We start from the raw sequence: 23978 nt of genomic DNA, 5'->3' as shown, positions 1-23978 counted from the left end.
ACATTTTCCAGTCTTCTCCTTAGCAACACAAAAGAGGAGTCCTTAATCACTTTGCTGTATCTTTGTAGTTTAGTATCTTAATAGAGAAGCAGAACTGTAATAATTTTTTGCTTGATTTATGACATAGTTCAGCCCATAGGGTCTAACCATGACTGAGTCCCTGGGAACAATGTGTGTATTGTACACAAGGGCTGCAATAAGCCAGATATCAACACTGAACTGGCAAAACTTTGTGCTTCTGTTAATGTCTCCTCTCCTGTGGCCATGTTCTAAGAAACATGGAGTAGACTCGTACCTTAGTCTTTGAGAATCCTAGTGAAAATGAACAGAAATATCCCCACTGCATGAGATACTTTCAGAGAATGGAGAAGGCAGCAGCCTGAGCAACCAGCTTGCAAGGCAGAATGGAGGCAGTTTGAGTTGTGAAGTACTGGACACAATAGGCACAAGACACTGCAGGTACATCAACTCATAGTTATTGTGGTTTAATTGTGGTTGAATAATCAGATTAGGGAACCTCAGCTCAAACTACTAGTATTTTTTATGCTGGAGATAAATTTAAAATGAAGTATATGGCAGGCTTTTGCTTACTTTGACCAGTGAAGTGCCATACACAGTTACAGCACCATTAAGCCTACAAGGCATAGTAATAACATTAACATGTGTATGTGAGGAGACTAAAATGTGAACACTGAACTGTGATACAAGACTTCATTTCCTTGTCCTGTCCCAACACCCTTTCCAACTCAGAACAGCGCTGGTGTCCAATGTCTGAGAACAAGTGGAAAGTCTGGATGTGCCTGGGCATGCATCGAGACCTTTTTATGAAGTATATTTTCCAGGATTTCAAAACAAGCCCTGGAGAGTATCTGTAGCTTGGAGTGCTGGAAATATGGAAAAGCTCAGAACTTCTGCTTCTCTGCTGTTAATCTGGAAGTACAAACAAAGTCAAATTGAGATAAGGCAGATTGAGGCCTGTTCATCAAATTTGCCTTGATTATTAAGCTTACTTAATAATTAGGTTTACTGAGAGATGTGATTGACCTTCTGCCTCATCGTGGATTTCCGCACTCCCTTGTCTCAAAAGATGATAAACACAAAGGCGACTTGCCTGTGCATTTGCTGCCTGCTTGGGAGTGCCCCAGGGAAGTGCAGGTGGAATTGAACTGCCATTTGTAGAGCAGTTCTGTTCACCTAAAAACCCTAAATGTAATGACCAACAGCACTGACATTTATTCTCACTTGTGATAAACACTGGTTAACATGTGCACAATTATGCTCCTCCTTAACATGAGGAGAATCTAGTTAGCAGCAGGAGAGGACAGGGAGGAACTTCAGGAAATCTCAGTTAATAAGACGCTAACTGCTTTTATGAACTCATTTGTAGAGAAAATATTCTGTTCTCATCTGCATATTTCTTGTAAGAAGAAGTCAACTAGTCTATTCTGAAGGTTTATATCAGTTTCAGGAATTTTTATGTTATTTTTAAATTGACTGTCTTGAAACCCTTGCCTAGATTTTCACTCAGTTTGTTTTGTCTGTCACAATTTGGCTTACCTAGACTTCCAGCAATTCTCTATTGTTCTCCTCCAATTCCTCTAAAAGAATCTGTAAATCTAATTTTAAAATAATCCCCAAAAGCATCTGACCTAACGATGCTCTCATTTTTGTACATTTTTTTCTCAAGCCTCTTCACACAACTGGCATACACTGTATATCTCTTTGCATTCCCAATATTAATCCCTATTTACATTTCTATGCAACTTCTCCCTTTGACCTTCATAACTTCCATCCCATCTATACACATCACATACATCTCTCATTACATACCTCTCTTATTACTTCCCAGGCTTCTGAGAGGATGAAGCAGATTGGACTTGCCCAATTAATAATCATTAATTAATATAAAAAGAGCTCTTCTTGTGTCACTTTGCACTCCTGTTAAGATAGCACCATCTACAAGACCAGTGGCGAAGTCAGTTGAGGAGCTCTTCTTGGTGAGTGCAGATATTGGTGAGTCAACACTATCAGTTGCTAATTTGGGACATGAGCTCTGAAGAATTATAGTGCAGCATCCATGATACTTAATTCTGGATGTTTATATCCTGTGTAAAAAAAAATCTGTGTTTTTCCAATTGGAGACATTCAGCTAATCAGCTGCCTTGGTATTGCAACTGATTTATGTCAGGTGCACATATCTGGCTTCAGAACAATTTGTCTTGCTCATGTTTGTCTCTCTCTGAATCAAGAATAAATCCATTTATTCTAAAAGATTAGGTAGAGGTATTAGCCAGCCATCTGTCCAAAACACTTCACAGCTGATATCTCCAGAAATGAGATTATTTGAGTCTCTGAAGATTTCAGCTATGAAAGTTTGGACCAGGAGAGGAACATAAATCCAAAGTGTGTATGGCTTTGACTAGATATATCCTCATTTAAGTCTTCTTACAGAGAAGGCAACAGATTGCTATTAAAATGGAAGCCAGTGTTTGGAAAATTTTCGTACACCACAAGTCAAGTCTGTTAGGTTAGCTACATCTACAGACTGGGGAGACAATGTAGAATTTCAGTATTTGCAATGTGACAACTGAAGTGATCCTTATTTCTTTGTTATTCCTTCTTGTTTATGTGTTGCCATAGCAATCACGAACCTTAGTCAAAGATCAGTACCTCTATTAAACTGCGCCCTGTGCAAAAATAAAAGAAAAAACTTTCTCCTCTCCCAATTTTTTTTTTTTTTTTTTTTTTTTCCCCCTCAGGAAAGAGATTGTGGATAAGCAGAACTAGAGAGGTGGTAAATGCACTGAAACAACCCTGCACAAGTTATGCTGGCCTTAGGACACCTATTTTCTTGTCAATCTTCTGTAGGTAGCGTAGAAAATAAAACAAGCAAAACAACCACCCAGAAACAACAATCATACTTTAAGAACAAACCTGAAGAACAAAAAATAAACCATGTGGGTGATTGCTGAGAATTTCTTAGATGTGAGAGGTCCAAAGTGGGCAGAAGCTGATGTCTGCATTGAGGAAAAGCCAGTCTTGGAGAAGGAGACTGTGAAAGGCTTTAAAAGTGAACACATTTCAGCTTATGCCTAGCAGCAGGAGAGAGGAGAGCTGATGGAGAGGTGGGAAAGGAGCTGTGCCCTGGTCAGAGTTCATGGACTGACTATTAGTGTACTACTCGGAGCAGTTGTGACTGAAGGAAAAGACACACTCCCTCTCAGCTGACCAATTGGTATTACAGGAAACTTGCAGCAACTGTACTGGAACAGAGGAAGAAAAATGTAAGCAAAATAATTTTAGGAAGAAGCAATGCATTTCTGTACTGCTCCCTTATTTCTAGCAGGAAGTTCCTGCATACATCGCTCGAGTTGCTTTGAATTTGTTGCTGTTTTACAATGAATCCTAAAGTCATACAGGTTTTTGTTTGTTTGTTTGTTTTTGTTTTTGTTTTTGTTTTTTTTCTTCAGTGACAGGAGAATGCTTTGGTAATCTCATGTGAAGCATGCTCATGTGCAACTGGCAGCTATAGCAGAGTAAAAATCTTAAAAGCCTGAAGAAAAATAATAATTCTGTTAAAAGAGAAAAATAAATTTGGTTGACAGTTTTCTTTTTGTATTTGCCATATTTCTGATCAAGCAACCATAGCGCTATAGCATTAATTCTGATGATAAGCCAGTTGGGAAAGGCTGGAAGGTGCTACATTCTGTTTTGTTGCTGTTTGGTTTTGTTTTTAGCCTTGCCTTTAAGTTTGAGCATTTATGGGGTTTTGCTCAAATTACAATGGAAGTGGCAAGGCAGAACAGTAAAAGTGACAGCTGCAAAAGCTGGATAAGATGATCTAAGGCACCATTCAACTCTTAGGAGCTAACCAGATGCCAATGCTGGCAGCTTCAGGCCTACCTCAGCCCATACTCCTTTCTCAGGCAGAAGTCTAATTTACAGAAGGCAGTCATGGAATAAGGATGTTTTGCATCCTAGTATGAACTTTGGTCTAAAATATCAGCAATAAATTCAACTAAGGAGTAGGGGTAGGAGAAGGTAGAAGTCATAGGAAAGAGGGAATGCCCTGAAAACAAGCTTAAGAATCCTGCATGAGCCCTTAAAAAGAAAAAAGTGGACAATTCTGAAGACACTGGTTCTTAAACACTCAGTGTGCCTAAGAGATTATGATGTTCTGCACACAGTAAAGCAATTGAATAGCAGGAATGTTAGGTTTTTAAACAGAATGCAAAATGAGATTAAAAACCCATCAAGTTTATGATAATATTGTGTCTGAAGGGCCAATTTTGCATTTTGGGATTATTCAAGTCCCTGAGAAAGGACTAGTTTTTTGCCTGCAGTTTGATACAGAGCACTCTGCAATAAAATGCTCAAGGAGACTGTGATGTATAAAAACACAGTTGAAAATATAAAAATTTTGACTGTGGTGAAAGCAAGGCATAGCTTGAGATAAAAATGACCAGATCCTGGATCTCATCAAGGCAGCAGGCTTCTTAAAAGGGGAACCCAGATAAGAGAGGTAAGCTTTTGAGAGCCTTCACGAGGGGAAGCTTTTCATTGGATGAGAAGTAATGGCTTGGAGTTACTCCAGGTTAGGTGTTCAGGTTGGGTATTAAGAAAAATTTCTTCATGGAGAGTGTGATGATCCAATGGCTGCCCGAGAAAGTGGTGGAGTCACTGTCCATGGAGGTTTTCAAGAAATGTATAGATGTGGTACTGAGGGATGTGGTTTAATGAGCATGGTGGTGGTGGGTTGATGGTTGGACTCGATGATCCTAGTTGTCTTGTCCAGTGTTAATAATTCTAAGATTCTATTCTCTGATTCACCAGAGCTCAGAGCAAAACTGTTGGAGATCACTCTTCTGAGCTGCTTATACTTCCTGGAAGTAGCAACAAGGAGAGACTGGCAGGTCATACTGACCCTCACCTTGACAAGAAATAAATTTTAGGAAAGTAAATAACATCCAAACAAACCCAAAGACAAGGATACCTGTGCTGGTAAGGACCACTGGATTTATTATATACCTATATTAATTGAACTAACTTCTAAAATGGGGAAGTATTTCTACTACTTGAGAAGAAGCATTCTGGAAGAAGTCCATATCAGTTTTGCCACTGATTTCTTTGTTTGATGCTTCCAGAGAGGCCTGGCAGCTGTCCCTGGGAAAATCAGAGAATGTGCTGGTAGACATTCAGAAGCCTTTGTGGACATGTCTGCTTTAGGCTGCCAGGTGGGATGTTGCTCCTGTAAGAAGTGTTCACTAGGAAATGCAGTTCTGATGTGGATGCTCAGGTCTGCACATGCACTGCCTCAACCTAGGATGTGTGCAGGGGGTTATGACTTGAAGGACTTGGGAAGTCCAGGTGGATCTTTGGCTCCAAGGCAGCGCTGAATGAACAGCTGTACGTGGTGTGTTACAGAGATGCCATATCCCAGCCTAATCTCAGCACAAACAAGGCATGAGCTGTATGAGGCTGGAGCAATGTCAGTACGACTGCCAGGATGTGGTGTTGTGTCAACTCAAGGTGAAATGTTCTAGATACCACATGGGATTCAAGTGTATTAATGGGTTATGTAACAGTGATTTAGGAATTTACAAATTCACCGAGTGCAAGAGATACTTTCACTGGCCACAAGTGATTTTGCTAGAAACCTTTTAAGGCTTGTGATGCATGCCTGAATTTGCCAACAGCAACAAAAATAAAGGCTGAGTAGTTGAAACGGCCTGTGCAGGCTGCAATGCAGGCAGCATGTCTCTCACAACGGCTGGTGGCAGCTCTGTGTGGCTGCTTCTGGTCTTCCTCTGTCACTGCCTCTCTGGATGGTCTAATACTGAAGCCAGTGACTGTACTTAGAAAATCCATTTCCACCAGAAGCAAATTTTCTTTTAGGCTTATAGGAAAAAGTATGCACGGTGAATTTACCTTGGACAGCAGAGTTTTCCTGAGTAGGAAGTTGTGCTGCACAACAACTGCTGAAATAAATGAGAGGGAATGAGTGCAAGTACTCTAAACAGGAGCGCTGGGGCCTCAGTCTAAGCTGCACGGGGCTACCACAGGATGGGAGCTGGGGGAGGGAGTGGGGGCACGTGCACCATTGTTGCTGTGATATCGGGCAGGCGACTGGTCCGCTTGGCAAGGTCGAGGCAGAAAGGTGCTGAGGGGTCTGACCCGTGGAGGGTGAGGAGCCAGGAGATTCAGTGAGGGTAAAGGCCGGGCACAGCAGATGGGAGGCAGAGTCCCGCGGAGGGAGGCCCAGAGCTGCCGGGGTGGGGGCACAGCTCAGGGGTGCTGGTGGCACGGAGCTGAGCCGGGGTAGCCGAGAAGGCCTGGGGTGGTGGAATGGAAGGCAGGGGTTGAACCCACAGCATAAGACACCCAAAAGAGCAGGAGGGGAGAGCAGGCCCTGGGGCGGTGGGGCCGTGCTCCGTGATGGAAGGCTGCGGAGTGGGGCGGGTTCAGTCGGGAGAAGGGGCCGCTCCGGGGTACCCAGGGGTGTAGGAGACACATCGTGCAAGCGACGCGCTGTGAGCGCAGGTCAGGAGGGCACCGGGCTGTGCCGGCTGCACCGGCTGGAGTTGGACAAGGCTCCAGCAGCTCCCTCACCCGGCAGCCAGGGTACCCCGCCGGGCGCGCGAGAGGTGAGTGCGTAGCAGCCGATGGAGAAGCACAGGGCGCAGCACAGGCTGCTCTCGCGGCGGGACGAAGGCAGCGGGCGTGGGCCGCAGGGCACGGCCCCACCGCCCTCGCGGCCGCCCGCAACAGGTTGCCCCACGCGGCCGCGCCCCCGAGCCGGCCTGTGGCCGCTCCCCCCGCCTCTCCCCGCCCCTCCCGCGGCCGAGGTTCCCTCCCCGCGCCCCGCCGGGGTGCGCGGGGCCGCGCTCTGCCCCCGCTGTAGCCCCGGGCTCGGAGCGGCCGCGCCCCCGCGCTCCCTCCTTCTCTCTCGCTCGCCAGCCCCGCCGCCGCCGCCAGCCCCGGCTGCCCGGCGCGGAAGATGCTGTGGCTCTGCCTGCTCTCCCTGCACGGTAAGCGGGGGCAGCGGGGGAGGCGCCGTCCGGGCGGCGGTGGCGGCGGCACTTAGCCCGCGGTCCCCGCGCACCCCGGCGGGGCCGTGACCGTGACCGGGTTCGCTTTGTCTCCGCAGCTCTCCGGCTGGCCCGGGCCGCGCCGCTCTCGCCTGGGTCCTGCGCCTTTGAGGACAGCGCCTGCGGCTACGAGTGGGACTACGCGCATCTGCCTTGGGCGCTGCACGGCGAAGGTAAGGGCGCTGCGAGCCCGGGCGTGCGGGGCTGCCGAAACTCCCCCGGAGCCCCAGTCTCGCGCTGTGTCACCTCGCACCGGTGCCCGTGGGTGCTGTGTACCTTTCCCCGCTCAGGTTCCTCCACGCAGGTTTCTTTCTACGGGATGCCCCAGAAACCTCCTTCGTATTGCTTTCATTTTCCTTTGGGCAGATCTACTGTAGGGAATATATGCTTTTCTTAGAAAGGCACTCATCTGTCATATTCCTGCTAAGCAGAATTGCTTTTTCCCTAACAATATTCTGGATCCAACTTGAGAAGTTGATGTGTTTTCAGTGTAGGAGATAGTCTGTGAACAGTATCTTCATGGCATATTCAGTTAACTCTTGTGTTTTGTGATACCTACGATTCAGATAGAAACATAGGTGTTTGTATTTGATAAGCTGTATCACACGTTATTAAGACTGACTTTCGAAGGAACAAAATTCAGTGATGATATGGAGGTTCCCTGCAACTGTTAACTCCCATCTGCCCAGTTTTAGTGTTACAGTGAATGTGAATAGAATAAAAACAAATGTAAATACAACGTAGTTATACTTAGGCATTTTAAAACTATTATTATTTTGGATAGCACTGTGGCCCTAATGTCATTCATACAGTGAAAGTTGTGTTCATGTGATAAAAGGGACTGTGAGATTCAGAAGCATCTAAGCTCCAAAGCAGGCATCAAAAATAGCAACTCGAGTGTGGATACAAAAGAGGCAGAGAGCCTTCATCATTCCTCATCAGTGCACTGTTAAAAACAGGAAGATGCAATTCATCATTCCACCTGTCACCCAGCTTATAATGAAGCTTATAATGTTTTTAATGAAGCAAAAGTAAGCCACCGTAACCATTAATTTTCACATTAATCATTAGGTTTTGGGAATGTCCAGAGTACTAAGTTAGAACAGGCTGGGAGAACGTAGTGATTTCTTGTAAAAATGATTTATTCTTCTAATTTATTTAAAGATGCATAGATTCTCCTGTCTTTTTGAAGATACTGGTGAAATTCTACTGACCGTTTACACTCCTTGCTGTGCCATGTTGTGGGCTGCCAGGCTGCGGAGCAGCACTTCCCCTCTGTGATTTATGGGCAGCACATGGCAGAGGCACTGATTCATTATCCAGGAACTGTGAGACGCTGTGAGTTACATCTGCAGAAGTGGGCGAGAAAAGCATTGTGCCCATCCATGCCACAGTGCTTCCAGAAACAGGGAAGTTTGATCAGGTTTGAATCAGCAGCAGTTGGTGTTCTTTGGCCCTGCAGAGCATTGTTTTAGCTGTAGTTTGCTTCTTGCATGCCAGTGGCTAATACTGCTGATTAGCTTCTGTTGTAGATCTTTCTTTTTCAGAGATATGTAACTACACTGGGAGGGTATGTGGTATACCAACACTCTCAATCAGTGTGGTTCTGTCAGCATTTCCATTATAAGCCCTTTTCTTTTTCTTCCACTGCAGTCTGTAGTTTAGTTAGAGTAAGTCATTCCATACACTTTGTATGCAGGTTAAAAGCCTCTTTGGAAGTGCGAACGGTGAAGCTACATCTAGTTGGCAGTATTTCATCCAAATGGACGTGGCATGTGTGCCAAATCCATCTTCTGTAGATGCTCTTTTACTCAGTAAAACTGCTTCTGGTGGTAGCACCAGACTCTGGGATTTGCACGTCAGTGTGTGTGTGTGTGTGGTAATTTGCTCGTATGATAGAGGAAATTAAGAATGAGAGTGGCAGCCTATTTTCCACGTCTGCGTGCACTACTTCAAAATTTGTTACTATTCCAAAATGTTATTTGAAATATAGTTGTATCTGACTTGCAGTGTAAGTTATTTTGTCTTATAAATCTCTTGGTAGTGTGGTCTTGTGCCAAACTGTCAAGATGATGTAAATACAAGTAAGACTCTGTCCAGAAATTTCCACTCCATACTTGAAAGTTTTCTGCCCTGTTGCCAAGGAAGCCAGTATCTTCTGAAGGGCCAGATGCAGATAGGAAGTACAAGGTTGAATTTAACTTCTGTTTACAGCATACTCACTTTAACTGATAGATTTCTAAGGATCAGATGCTTCTTAAAAATATCTGTGGCTTCTTTTTAGTATTCTGGTACTACTACAAAAAGAGATATATTGTGTGTTTATACTTTTTATAATTGAAAGGTTTTTATTTTTTTATTTTTTTATTTTTTTGGCATGTGTTTTGATCCCTGTAATTGGCTGAGGTTTTAGAACATTGTAGTCTGAGTGCAAAAAGACAACCAGAAGAAAACAATACTAACATGGGTAGCTGTTCTGATTTGCTCAAAAGTGCAACAGATGAATTTGTGTGTACAATGGACAGAGTAAGCAACTCTGCAGGCTTCAAGTGCCTTTTTAGTACAGGCAAACCAACATGTTCTACTCTAGATTCAGAGGTATAGGCATTGCTCCCATTCTAGGATGAATATTCCTGCATTCATGAGGCCTCTGAAAAGGAAATCTGTGTAAAAAAAGTCCAGATATGTCGTAAGACAGCTGATGAGAAACTTAGAAAAGAGATATGTATTCATCACTACTGTGGTACTTTAAGACAGCTGAAGATCTTAAATGCTGTATTATTTAGCACTAACATTGGCGGGTAAATTTAGCATGAGTTCATGCTCAGTTATTTTGGGTTATATAGCTTTGCAGATGCCAGTTTCTACAGGAATGTACTTCTGTGTCAGCATTAGAGATGTGTTGTGGATGAAAGACACAGTTAATCTTTATACACAGTGTAAAACTTCATATGATGAGATCTCATTGAATAATCTTGAGGTTTTTTGAAGCAGATCAAATATTATTTCAGGAGGCTCATGTCCTTTGTAAATATAATGACCTTCTTTACTAAGCAGAAGATAACTGACTTTCTTTATACACTAAAGCAAGGAAGATATAGCATTAATAGGCAGTTATCCTGAGTGGTAGACCCACTTGAAGTGAGAGTAAGAAACACTGTCTTCAGTCAGTTGCAGTCGTTCTGCGGGGTTGGATTTTTGCCTTTTTTGCTTTCTCAGCCCTGTCCAGCACACTCCTTAACCTGACTGTAAGAACATCCTGCTCACAGCAATATCGTAAATAAGTTTCATTAGACACAATAACTATGGCATACCTGTTTTTGTGACTCTGGAAAACCTGTTAACATTTTTTGCCAAGAATAGCTGCACAGTATTTTGTGTGTCTGTGTTTGTGGGTATCTTTTATTCTCAATCTCTTGTCATTTTAATGGATACCATTTTAATAAAGCAAGAAGTAACGTGCATTTGGGCTGTCAACTCAAATTCCCCCCAGTGAAGTTTGTGCTGCATCTGTTTGCTTGGATTTAAGCATTAGATAAGAAATGTGTTTATTAACCCTGCAAACTATAGGAATTAGTGTTCTTTTATCTTAGCAATGTGCTCTGAAAAGCAGGTGATCTTTGTCAAACGTGCCCTTGCACTGCTAGCATCAGTGAACATGGAGATAATTTAATAACAGTATCAGTAGATTGTCTCTGTCACCTTTTCTCCTCTGCAGACTGTTGTCAAACAGCATTCAGTATCAACCTATGTGGGTCACTGAAAGTAATGCCTCAAATTTATTTCCATGGAAACTACAACAGGTACACTAACAGTATTTGATAAATTCTTAGTTATAAAACACTATTTTTCAACATAGACACCACCATGAGCTATACATTTCACCAGCGATGAACAAGAGCCTGCATACTGTGCTCACAAAAATCTGCACCAGCAGAGATGACCCACTGTTTTGCAGCTGCAGTTATAGCACTGTTGCTCAGAAAATGTTGTCCATTTCGTCTGTCTTTCTTTCACTGGCCCAAACAGGTGGAAGTCAGCAGGTACTAAATCTGGACTATGTGATGGATGGTGTGTGGTAAGGCAGTCCAGCCGAGACTGGCAATATAATCTCTGGTCTTCAAACTGGTATGTAGCTTGGTGTTACGGTGTTGCGAGAGAAAGGTTCCTCTTCTCTGGCCTGACTCTGGAGGTCTGTGCCTTCAGCTCAGTCAGTGCATGATGTAGCAGTCAGAACTGATGGCTTATTCAGGTAGCAGGAAATCCAGAAAGATCACCCCTTTCCTATCCCAAAAGGCAATGCACGTCATTTTACCTGCTGAAGACTGTGATGGATATTTCAGATGTCACCACTTCATGGACTGCTGTTTTGACTCTAGTTCATATTGTTAACACCATATCTCATCACCACTACTGATGCAATGCAGGAAGCTATCACCTTCAGTTTCATATTGGTTCAACAGGTCCTGACAAACTTGTATACAGTGTTCTTTCTCTTCCTGTGTGAGCATTTGTGCAACCCAGTTGATGTAAACTTTGTGATATTTCAGCATTGCTACCCTCATTTTCAACACATTGAGGCTGATCTAATGTTCAGTACATCTCTGTGCACAGTTCTGTGGTTGTAATCTGCACAAATCTGCAATTTACACAGATGGGCTTATTGAGACACTCTTGATTTAGTGGTGTGATGGCTGTGCATGGCCATCTGGAACATGGCTCATCTTCCACGTTGCTGTTACCACTGCTCAAACACACCATGCACCACCTCACTGTGCTCACATCCATTGATTGGTCTCCATAAATGTTCAGCAAGTGTCAGTGAATGTCAGTGGGTGCCATTTTTTCCACATGGAGGAATTCAGTGCCACACCTTTGCTCCATAGATACTCCATGTCCAACTCCATGTCTGTCAGACTGCCCTTCTGCTGTCATCCATCTGTCACACATCAACAAAACATAATGGAATATTGGTCGGAAGGTTCAACTTCTGCTGACTTATCACCAACATTCACTTCTGATGTCGTTGGCAAACATGATAAAATAGGAGGCATTACTTTCAGACCAGTCCTTGTAGAATGAGTTATGTGCCACTGAAATGCTGAAGCTATAACTGCTAGTTGATGCAGCTGTAACACATCTGTCTCTTATGTGCTAAATGCACAATTCTGTGTATTGCTTTCCTTCTAAAATTCTGGGACTTTGTGTAACTCAGTATCTCATGTCTCAATGGATATATTTTTAGTAATGTGTACTTCAGAGTTTTAGAAGAAAGCTTTCTCTTTCTGCAGTGAAAGAAGTCCCATTAAAATTAAAATAAAATAGTTTTCATTCAGAAAAGTGATGTAATAAATCATAGTGTATTTTACAATTGCCTGATTTTCTTCTCCATAAACTGTGTTCATATTTTGCTGGACTACTCCAAGACTCTAATTTTGTGATTTACTCTAAATGGACATCAGTAAGATAATGGTTTATGATAAGCAGATAAACAAACAACATTGAATCTTTTAGCATCTCTGGATCACAGAATTATCGAATGGCTTGGATTGGAAGGGAACTTAAATACCATTAGCTCCAAAACCCTGCTGTGGGCAGGTTTATCATCCACCCCATCAGGCTGCCCATGTCCCTATGCAATCTGGCCTTGAATGCCTCCATGGATGGGACACCCATAGTGTCTCTCGGCAGCCTGTTCTAGCCTGACCACTCTCTGAGTGAAAAATTCCTCCTAATATCTAATATAAATCTGCCCTCTTTTAGTTTAAAACCATTCCCCCATGTCTTACTGCTATCAGACTGTGTAAAATGTTGGTCTCCTTCCTGTTTGTAAGTTCCCTTTGAGTACTGGAAAGAATCAGTGAGATCTCTCCAGAGCCTTTCCTAGACTACCTCAGCTCCCTCATCTTTTCTTTCTGAGAGAGGTGCTGCAATGTCGGAGAAGGGTCTTTGTGGCCCTTCTTTGGAACTCTCCCAACAGCTCCATGTCTGTTATGTTATTGAGGCCCCATGCTTGGACTCAGTACCCTAATGGGTAGTGATGGGGAGTGATGTTTCCCTTTTTCCAGTCACTGGGGACTTTGCTTGACAGACTTTTCAAATATTATTGAGAGTGGCTTGGCAACCTCAGGCAGTTCCTTCAAGACTTTGGGATGCATGTCATCAGGCACCATAAACTTGTACATGTTCAGACTTACATTGCGATCTCCAACTTGTTTTAAATCACTAACGATAGTGGCAGGAAATGAAAGTTTGCCTTTTGGAACATACTTATCATGTTACTTGTCATACTTACCATATTTAGCATAGTTTAAAATGGTTTTAAAATAGAACATAATTTCAAGAGACAGAATGCTATCCTGGGAGAACAAATAAGTCAGGAACAAGGCTGGCAGTGTACAGAACCTCTTATCTAGATGTGGCTTGTCCAGCTGTGCCATTTGATTTAAAACTGACTTCTTTTAATCTGAACTTTGTCATCTTGAATGCCACATCAATAGTGTTATAATATGTGGAGTAATTAAACAGGTAATCAGTAGTGATCCTGTATCTTGCCATTCAGCAAACACAGCATCTGATATGTGCTCTCTCTTGCTCAGTTATAAACCTTTTGGCAGATATATTGGCATATCAGTAGTCTCTGTTTTCTTCACATCTACTGGCAGTACTTTCCTGTATATAGAACAGTATAGAATTTCAAAATGTCTCTGTAAAAGTAATATAGTATTGCTGGCTTTGTAGAACCCTCAGATCATCGAATTAGAAGATGAGACAAGTGTTTGTATGTATTCATGATAACAGTGTAATTGGAAGAAAAGTAGGGGGTAATATAGAGAGATTTGGACAACCTTGTACCTGATCACAGCAGAACCAAGCTAGTGTACCACATGCTAGCTCATTGTCAGAGTTTACTGCTTATAAATCCTCCCTTCTATGGGAGTTATGTGGGTCTTCCCTAAATATACCCTGGGCATTTGTGCCCTGAGTACTCTAATGCAGAGTGGAAAAGGCATGAGACCAGGCACATGATCTGTTTTACCTTGCGCTCATAATTGAAATGTTTGTCTTTCTGTAAAAAAAAAAAAAATAATTGCATTTTGAGTAACAACTCTCCTCAACAGTCAGTCCAAAGGACAAAAAAAAACCAAAAAAACAAAAACCAACCACCTTTTGGTACACTGTGAGTGTCTTGTACTTATTTCTCCTTTGCCTCTGATGCCATGGCTCCTGTGCATTACATTTTATTACTCAGCTGTGTCTCTTGTGTTTGAGTTAGCTTGTTTTTGTTTTGCAATTTTCTTGTTAAAACTATCAACAGCTTAATAATACTACGTATGCTACTATGTAGGATTCAGCCTTGTCCCAGCCTCACCCTTGTCTTGTTGACATGAGTAGAACATCTGACATTGTGCTTTCCCAAGTATAACTTCCTGTTCTGGGCTTCCAAGTAGACATTTATATTGGATTATGTCTTAATTATGGTGATTAGCTCACTTTTTGCTCAGTTTGTGCAAAAAGATGTCCAAGTTCACATTCATGGAGGGCTTCATCAGCAGCTGGCTCTGCATGAGACTTCTGATAAGTCTTGACTTTCAATTTGCATTGGAGAACAAACAAATTTAAAGTTATTATCGGTGAATCACTGCATGAGAGATGAGTTTCAAAGCATTCCTCCTCGTCCGCAGGGTAGAAATGTCTTCAGAAGTGTATTTGCACTTACAGCTGCTAGTGATTCAGCACTTACAGAATCAACAAACTATTTTAGTGCATTTTACACAGAGCTGTGGAAGACAGAGAGGACAGCTGTTACAAAATTCTTGTCTGAACGTACCTGTGACTGCTCACAGCAGGCTGGACTTTATTTATCTTGTAGACAACTGACAATAGGTAATTCACCAGAAGAATTTGAACAACCTCTCCAAGAAACAAGAAACTGTGTGAGTGCAAAGAGTGTTTGGGACAGGTGTTGGAGGATAAAGTAGCTTAATCAAACAAGATGCTGATGTACTACTACCCCAGAGCAAAACTGATTCTCTCTGGGTAACAAAGTTTTTAATTCTAAGATGAAACAGTTTGTGCTGCTAATGTAGCACCATAAACCACATTTACTGGAAAATGGATCGTAGCTTCACATGTGCCAACCGTGCACATAAACATGAAAATCTAGATATGAATCCATAGCAATCACTCTATATAAGACTTCAGCTCACACAGACATATCCTAGGCTAGCTTTGAGTTACCATGGAATTGTATGTTTTGGTTGCATTTGTACAACTTCTCCAGAGAAACCACACCTTGCATGAACTGGCAAGATGACCATGCCCCAAATCTGTGTGGAAAGGCTATAGAATCTGAGGCTGCATCAGACAAACATTGAAGCTTTGTGCCTGAAATGACAGCTACTAAGGCTGACTGATGGAAAGGATAGGGCCTGAGGTTAGGAGATCTGTCCAGCTTTGTGCTGTTTTGTTCTCCGTTAAGAGGAATTTATCAATAGAAATATACATAGCCAATGTAACTCCAGTCCTCAAAAAGGGCAAGGAGATCTGGTACAGGTCAGTCAACCTCATTTCCATCCCTGAAAAGGTGATGGAACAACTTGTTCTGGATAGCCTCTCCAAGCAGTTTGAAAGAGAAGAAGGTTATCAGAAGTAGTCAACGTGGATTAAGCAAGGGGAAATCATGCTTGACCAACCTGTTAGCCTTCTATGATCTAATCACTGCCTGGGTAGATGGGGGGAGAGCAGTGGATGTTGAGTACCTCAACTTTGGCAAAGTATTTTTCACTGTCTCCCACAACATCCTTGTTATAAAACTTGGAAGGTGTGGGATAGATGACTGGGTGGTGAGATGGACTAAGGACTGGCTGACTGACAGAGCTGAGAAAGTTGTCATCAGTGGTGCAGAGTCTGGTTGGAGGTTTGTAACTAGTGGTGTTACTCAGGAGTGAGTGCTGGATCTGATTCAGCATCTGCATCCATGGCCTGGATGAAGAGGTAGAGACCAATCTCAGCAAGTTTGCTGATGGCATAAAGCTGGGAGGAGTGACTGACACAAGGGAAGGCAGTGCTACTATTCAGCAAGACCTGGACATACTGGAGAGTTGGGCAGGGAGGAATCTAATGAGGTTTAACAAGAGCAAGTGTAGATTTTTATACCTTGGGAGGAATAACTGCATGCATCAGTACAAGTTAGGGGATGACCTGCTGGAGATGAGCTTTGTGGAGGAGGACTTGGGGGTCCTAGTGGATGACAAGTTGATCATGAACCAGCAGTGTGTCCTTGTGGCCAAGAAAGCCAATGGTATCCCAGAATAAATTAAAACAAGCAGGCTGAGGGAGACGATCCTCCCTTTTACTCTGCCCTGGTGAGGCCACATTTAGACTACTGTGTCCAGTTCTGGGCTTCCCAGTTCAAAAAAACGGAGTCCAGCAGGAGGCCACAAAGATGAGAAAGGGCCTGGAGCATCTCTGTTATGAGGAAAGGCTGAGTATCCTGGGTCTGTTCAGCCTCAGTAAAAGAAGACTGAGGAGGGGATCTGGTTGATGTTTATAAATAATCTACAGGGAGCTGGGAGGCAAATGGATGAAGCCAGGCTCTTCTTAATAGTGTGTAGCGATAGGAGAAGGAGGAATGACCTAAAAATTACATGTGGAGGAATGTCTTTACTTCTTTAAGAATGACAGAGCACTGGAACAGGTTGCACAGAGAGGTTGTGGAGTCTCCTTCCCTTGAGAGATTCAAGACCTGTCTGGACACCTACCTGTGCAACCTATTTTAGGGCGCCTGCTTTAGCAGCGTTGTGGGATTTGGTGATCTCTTGAGGTCTCTTCCAATCCCTGTGATTCTGTGATTCTGTAATATTTTCAGCTTCTGTTATGGATGGATGTGGACCTTATTGTTGAAGTTGGCTAAAATATCTTTATAAACCTGCAATATCATGTGCTGAAAACAGCTGGAAATATCTTCAATTTTATGGAAAACGAAAGATTTAAAGGATTTGAACTGAGGTTTCTTTCTAGCAATTTCAGGGTACAAGCAGAGCATGAATTTTTATGTGCAGGCAATGAATGAAACTGCTGACAGGCAGTCTAAGCCACTTTGTGGTCATTGAGCTTACTGCTCCGCATAGGTAATTATCCTGAAAAAGGAGAGCCAGCTGTTTGCCAGTTTGTTTTTCTGAGGGAAGTGGAAGAATAACTGTCTATTTCTACAATAAATTATGGAGTGTGGGTCAAGATCTGTACTGAGTTCAGAAAAAAAGTTCATGCTTACATGGAAGGGTGACCACAGATGTCTAAGAAGCATTTTTGCTAGTAAAAATATCTTATTTGTTCACTTTGTGTATCAGGCTCTTGCAGAGTTGTAGAAGAATCAGCCTTAAAATGTCCTTATAATCTTATATAGAATGTTATGAATTGTAGAATCACAGGATCCATATAGTTGGAAGGAACTTTTGAATGACTCTACATCTGGACACAGTACTCCAGGTGAGGCCTCAGTAGTGCAGAGTAGAGTACCTCACCTCCTGCTGGTTATGCATCTTTTGATGCAGCTGAGGATACGGTTGGCTTTCTGAGCTGTGAAGGCACATTGCTGACTCATGTCCAGCTTGCCATCCACCACTACCCCAGATCGTATTTAGCAGGTCTGGCCTCAACGCACATGTAAGACCTTGCATTTAGTTTTGTTGAATGTTATGAGGTTCACCTTGACCTCTGCTCAGGCTATCTAGTCTGTCTGAATGGCATCCTATCCCTCAGGCATGTTGATCACAGCATGCAGCTTGATGTCATCTGCAAAACTGCTGAAGGTGTACTGGACCCCTCTGTCAGTGTCACTGATGTAGATACTGAAGAGTTATAGGTCCCAGCACTGACTTCTAAGGGACACCACTCTTCACTGATCTCCATCCAGACATCGAACTGTTGACTGCCACTCTGGGTTCTGCAGCCACTTCTTCATCCAGAACCATGGAGATGTGGCAGTAAGGCTCAATGGGACCTGTGGGATGGATTGGGGTTGGACTTGGTAATCTCATAGGTCTTTTCCAATCTTAACAATTCTATGATGATATGATATCTTCACAATTTGTAGAGAAGGATGTTGTGGGGTACAGTGTTAAAGACCTTACTGAAGTATGACATCAGAGATTCTTCCCTTGTTCATTGATAGAGTTACACCATCTTAGAAGGCAGGTAGGTTGGTAAGGCAGATCTTGCAATTGGTGAATACATGCTGCTTCTCCTGTATCACCTTCCTGTCTTCTGTATGCCTTAACATGGCTTTCAGAAGGATCTGCTCCACAATCTTTCCCAGCACAAAAGGGAGACTGACAGGTAGGTATTTCCCAGGGATGTTCTTTTTACCCTTCTTAAAAATAGGTGTTGCCTTTTTTCCAGTCACCAGGGACTTTACTGGATTGCTATGACTTCTCACGTATCATTGAGAGTCTTGGGGACTGTAACAGCCACTTTGCTTAGGACTCTGGGATGCATCTCATTAGGACCCATAGGCTTGTCAATGTTCAGATTCTCCAGGTCAAACATGATTTTTGCTCACTGGAAGGGACGTTGCTTCCCCAGTCCTGTCCTTCTGAACCAAACTTTTGAGGACTGTGTGATAAGCAGTTATCAGAGAAGATTGAGGCAAAAAAATTGTTGGATACCTCAGCTTTCTCCTTGTCTGTTGTTGCCAGCTTGCCTGTGTCACTCACTAGGGGGGATAAAGTGGAATCTTTGATAGCTTCTTGCATTCCCCTTCCTTTATATATTTTTTTATAGTAGTGTCACTGTATCACCATGCTAAGACCTTTCATCCTTAGCCGCCATTTGCAAGAGCAGTACAGGCCACACTATGATTAGTTGGCTGACTAATTAGTTGATTAATTAAATCAGTTGAATTTATCAAACAGGATCAAGAATCCTAAATCTCAAGAGTATGTGCTTAAAAAGAAGGAGAAATTCACCTTTAATCTTTCAAGTTTTACTTATTAATAAAACTTTGTAACAGTTATATTAAAAACAGTTATATTAATTAACAGCATTGTAGCAGAAGGTCAAATAAAAGGTCAGTCTAGTCATCTGTGTAACTTCATATGGTACTTTGATTGCTTAGAAGTCTCTGTATCAGTTAAAAATATTTTGTCACTTTCCTTTAAGAAAGTGGGCATCTTTTGCCTTGTTTCTCCTCATGGTTCTAGTCACCAAATATTCAAGACCTTACTTGTACTATAATAAAGCCAAACATTCCTCAAATATTATATAATAATTAGTGTCTGGCACTGTAAAAATACTTTTTGCTAAACAGATTATTTCTTCTATACTATGTAGCTGTTCTTGCAGCATGTTTTCTTTTGTCAGAGATGGTTCAAGAAGAATTTATTAGACAACTCCAGTAGTCTGGGTAATTTTGTTGGTGTACTTTGAAAGTTGTTTTTAAATAGAGGTAATCTCTGATAAAGTATGAGCTGTGTGTTACTAATGCATTGCTCTGTTCTGAAAGCTTTATGAGTCCTCATATGGAAAGGTCCATGAGTCAGAGTAACTAGATTTCTGTGTGAAATATCAGTCAAAGTCTTAGGCCTAACACAGACTTCACAGTTCTCAATTAGTGAACCATTAAAATACTTTAAGAGACACTGCTCTGACTGTATGCATTTCTTCACATTTGCTGGACCGTTACGCAGTATTTCATACAAAAAATGTCAGAAGAACTTCAGAAATGTAGTTCATCTTTTTGAAAGGGTAGATAATAGCAGGACAACAGGAAATGGTTTTAAGTTGAAGGAGGGAAGATTTAGGTTGGATGTCAGGGGGAAGTTCTTTACAGAGAGAGTGGTGAGGTGCTGCAACAGGCTGCCCAGAGAGATTGTGGATGCCCCGTCCCTGGAGGTGTTCTGGACCAGATAGGATGGGGCCTTGGGCAGCCTGGTCTGGTATTAAATGGGGAGGTTGGTGGCCCTGCTTGTGGTGGGAGTGCTGGAGCTTGATGACCCTTAAGGTCCCTACCAACCCAAGCTATTTTATGTTTCCATGATTCTATGAAATGGAAGTGCAGATTTTAGGTGTTGTACTGCCAAACTATAGTGAATTTTCAAAGGAAGTAATTTTTTTTTTTTTTGGTGTTACATCATATAAACTGATTGAAACTGTTCTGAGGGTGTGATTGCTGCTTTGTCTAGCACTCAAGTTGGACAAAAGTCAAAGTAGATTTTGGTGTGATAACAGAGTGAATGCTGCTGCATTCAGTTTTGAATCAGATGCAAACAATGTCTGGAAGTTAAAAGGGCCAGACAGCCCTTCTATTTTCTCTGTGAATGAGTATTTCACTGTTCTCTGATAATAACATTAAAGGTCATATTTTAATACATTTTAAGAACCAATTTCAGATTAACTTTTAGAAAATTTAGAGAACTTCTTAATGATGAGCAGATCAGACGTAGAGATGAATTAACTCAGTGTCCATTGTCACTCTCTGATTAATTTGTAGATCTTGTGAGGAAAATGTATCTCCTTTTATTGGCCATTTCTACAGTTGCTGAACCACTTTTCATTCAGGCTGAAATATGCTTTTTTTTTCACAGTTCAGAAGTTGTAATGAACATGACCTGAGAAACCCACTGAAGAACATTGTTGTCAGGAAGTGGAACATTACATTCTGTAATGTGGGACTCTGAAATATGAGAAGGATGCAAACATCATTGTATTCATTGGGATTTTACGTCTGTCTCCTCACTCCAGTAGCAGATGATGAGGTTCATGCCTCACCATGAGAACCAAGGCTAGCCTCAAGTTCGTATTGGTAGCCATAAGGAAAAGTCACTGTTGAGTTAAAGTCTTCAAAGGTTACTGCAAGGCTTGCAAGCACTGAGTAGTCCTTTGGGAGAACAGTTCATGTTTTTTGTGCTGTGGTAAACTGAAGTAAGCTAATTGTTTTCCAATGTGTTGCAAAAAAATCATGAGGTTTTCTGGGCATAGTCTGAGAGTAGTAGGGTAGAAGGAAGTCATAAAACCAGGGTCTATAATGAGAGGGACACAAATTCTTTATTGCATGAGGTAGGGAGAAGTCAGGTCTGAGAACAACTGTGGGAAAGTCAAATGTATATTGCATATTTTTCTATGGCAGTGTGTCTATCATGTTGTACTATTAAACATCATAGGAGTCTCGACCCCTCAGAGGAGAGAATGTGCAATTAGCTTATCGGAGTTGAAACCAATGAGTTCTGCCTTAGTTTTTCCATTCTTCATATTTTTTTGCAAGAAGATGATAATTTAGTCTGTGGCATATTTTCTTTGGAAATCAGTAATGCTGATTTTTTTGGGAAGTTATAAATGATATTCTGACTTTTCCTGGACTTTGTTTCCTGTTTTGGATGCTGGCAGATCTTGGATGGCACAGCTTGTTTGCACTGACTGGATATAATAGTATCCCAGCTAGAAAATTTTGTCCTGCATTTAGATTTTTCATATGCTTTTTGTGTTTCAGAAATTTCTTGATTTTGTTAGGTTCATATACATACACATGAATACAGTCTTTGGTATTAAAGGCTTTTTGTAGAACGTCTGAATGAAAGAAAATACCAAAGGAAAAGAGAGTAGGAAAAACTGCTTTACTTTCCTTAAAGAAAGAGGCATTTCTCTTCTCACAAGAGAGGATATAATTAATGAGCTTAATCAATGGGTTCTGTATTTAAAAAATTGTTCTGAAGCAACAGTGATTATTATTACTGTTTTTATTACCACTGATATTTGCAAGACCGTGTTCTCAGAGGTGTAGTTACAGGGAAAGCAACAAGAGCTGCAGCCAAGGTGTGGGTGATGTAGAAATATGTAAATATGCCTTGTGGCATGGCTGCTGCAAATGGATGAGAAAAATGGCCAAACACACACTTTACAACTGCTTTCAAAGATGAAAACAGATAATTTGTCTCATTGGTGTACTAAGGCACCTTAGTTTCAAACAGTTTAGAAATAGGAAGTCTTGGCTTCTCTTGCTGGAAAGCTAACTGGAAACTTAGTTGCTGAAGCTGTGGCATTATAAGCAGTGAGAAACTGTTAAACAAAGAAAGAAGGCTTCTAGTCTTATTGCGATTCTTCTTGAATACTTTCAACACCTATTTACATTTCATGCATCTGGAAGTTCTGAAGGTTTTTATTTTATTTTATTGTTGCTGTTTGACTTTAAATTGCTGTAAGTTCCTCATAGAGAAACTGGTGAATATGAGTTGGGTGAGCATGGTGGATTGAAAACTGAATTTACAAGCTCAGAGGGTGGTGATCAGTGGCACAAAGACCAGATGGAGGCCAGTAACCAGCACTGATCACAAGGGGTCAATTCTCAGACTAACTATCTGCCATCTTTACTAATTATCTGTGTTGGATGGGATAGAGTGCACCCTGAGCAACTTTGCTGATTGCACAAAACTGGGGGAATGTCTGATGTGCCAGAGAGTCATGCTGCCATCCAGAAGGAACTCAACAGGCTAGAAAAATGGGCTGACAATAAGCTCATGCAGTTCGACAAGGGAAAAACTTCATGCACCTGGGAATGAGTGACCTTGGTCACCTATACAAACTGGAGGCTAACCAGCTGGAAGGCTGCACTGCAGAAAAGATCTTTGGAGTCCTGCTGTACACCGAGTAAAGCACAAGTCAGCAGTGTGTCCTTGTGGCCAGTGGCATTCTGGTGTGCAGTTGGTGAAATGCTGACAGGATACAGAGGAAGGTGGTAGACCCAGTGCCAGTGAGGCTGCAGCTGCAGTACTGTAATCCAGTTCTGGGCTCCCTGACACAAGATAGACATGAACACACTAGAGAGAATCCAATGAAGGGCCACAGAGATGAAGAAAACTCTGGAATGTCTCCCCTGTGAGCAAAGCTTGAGACAGATGGGAATTTTCATCCCTCAGAAATAAAAACTGAGGTGCCTCTCCAGAAAACAGAGCTAGGTACTTTCTAGTGGTGCCCAGGAATGGAACACAGTGGACATAAACTGAAACATGAAAGCTTTTATCTGAACACCAGGAAACACTTTTGTGCTGTGCAGGTGACAGAGCACTAGAACACTCTGTTCAGTGAGGTTATGCAGTCTGCTCCTAGGAGATCTTTAAAGGCTGCCTGGACCGGTGTCTGGGCAGCCTGCTTCAGGTGCCTTGGTTGAGCAGTGGGATTGGTCCAGATAGACCCGAAGTTCCTTGCCATCCTCAGTCATTTTGTGACTCTCTGATGTCTTCACTTTGTTTGAGTGCCTTGCAGCAGTAGTACTTTATAGAGGTCTCACACACAGAAATGAGAGAATTTCTGATTGTTTGAAAGGTAACAAACAGAATAAATAATGAAAAAATGCTGGCTTGTATCAGAAATAGTGCTGCCATCAGGAGCAGGGATGTGATCAACCCCTGTACTTAGCTCTGGTGAGGCTGCACTTCGAATACTGTATTTGGTTTTGAGCCCCTCACTACAAGACATTGCCCTACAGTGTGTCCAGAGAGAGGCAACAAAGCTGGTGAGGGGTGTGGAGCACAAGTCTTATGGGGAGTGGCTGAGGGAGCTGGGATTGTTCAGTATGGAGAAGAAGCTCCAGGAAGACTTATCACTCTACAACTCCCTGAAAGGAAGTTGTGATGAAGTGGAAGGTTGGCCTCTTCTTCTGCGTAACTAGTGATAGAACTAGAGGGAATGGCCTGAAGTTGCTCAGGGAAGATTCAGGTTGGATGTTAGGAAAAAATTTATTCTCCAAGAGGGTGGTCAGGTGCTGGAATGGGCTGCACAGAGAGATGATTGAGTCACCGTCCCTGGAGGTTTTCAAGAAAAACGTTTTCAAGAAAAACGTTTAGATGTTATACTGAGGGATGTAGTTTATTGGTGGTAGGTGGACGGTCGGACTGG

At 42.3% G+C, this 23978-nt stretch overlaps 1 protein-coding gene across 2 annotated transcripts in view; it reads left to right on the top strand.

Moving 5' to 3' along the window:
• The first annotated feature begins 6863 nt into the window (after positions 1-6863).
• MAMDC2 (MAM domain containing 2) overlaps positions 6864-23978 on the top strand; it is a 63810-nt gene continuing 46695 nt past the window's right edge. Inside the window, exons 1-2 of one of the 2 annotated variants that reach the window (XM_052700847.1) lie at positions 6864-7028; positions 7148-7261. In XM_052700847.1, the coding sequence (XP_052556807.1) occupies positions 6998-7028; positions 7148-7261 (145 nt within the window). In that variant the 5' untranslated portion in view covers positions 6864-6997. The remainder of the gene's footprint in view (positions 7029-7147; positions 7262-23978) is intronic. The other variant, XM_052700846.1, reaches the window with a different exon arrangement.

This window comes from Tympanuchus pallidicinctus, unplaced genomic scaffold (genome assembly GCF_026119805.1).
Source record: "Tympanuchus pallidicinctus isolate F22 unplaced genomic scaffold, pur_lepc_1.0 scaffold4, whole genome shotgun sequence".
Lineage (NCBI taxonomy): Eukaryota > Metazoa > Chordata > Aves > Galliformes > Phasianidae > Tympanuchus > Tympanuchus pallidicinctus.
The sequence above is the reverse complement of the archived record's forward strand: the minus strand, read 5'-3'. Positions and strand labels throughout refer to the sequence as shown.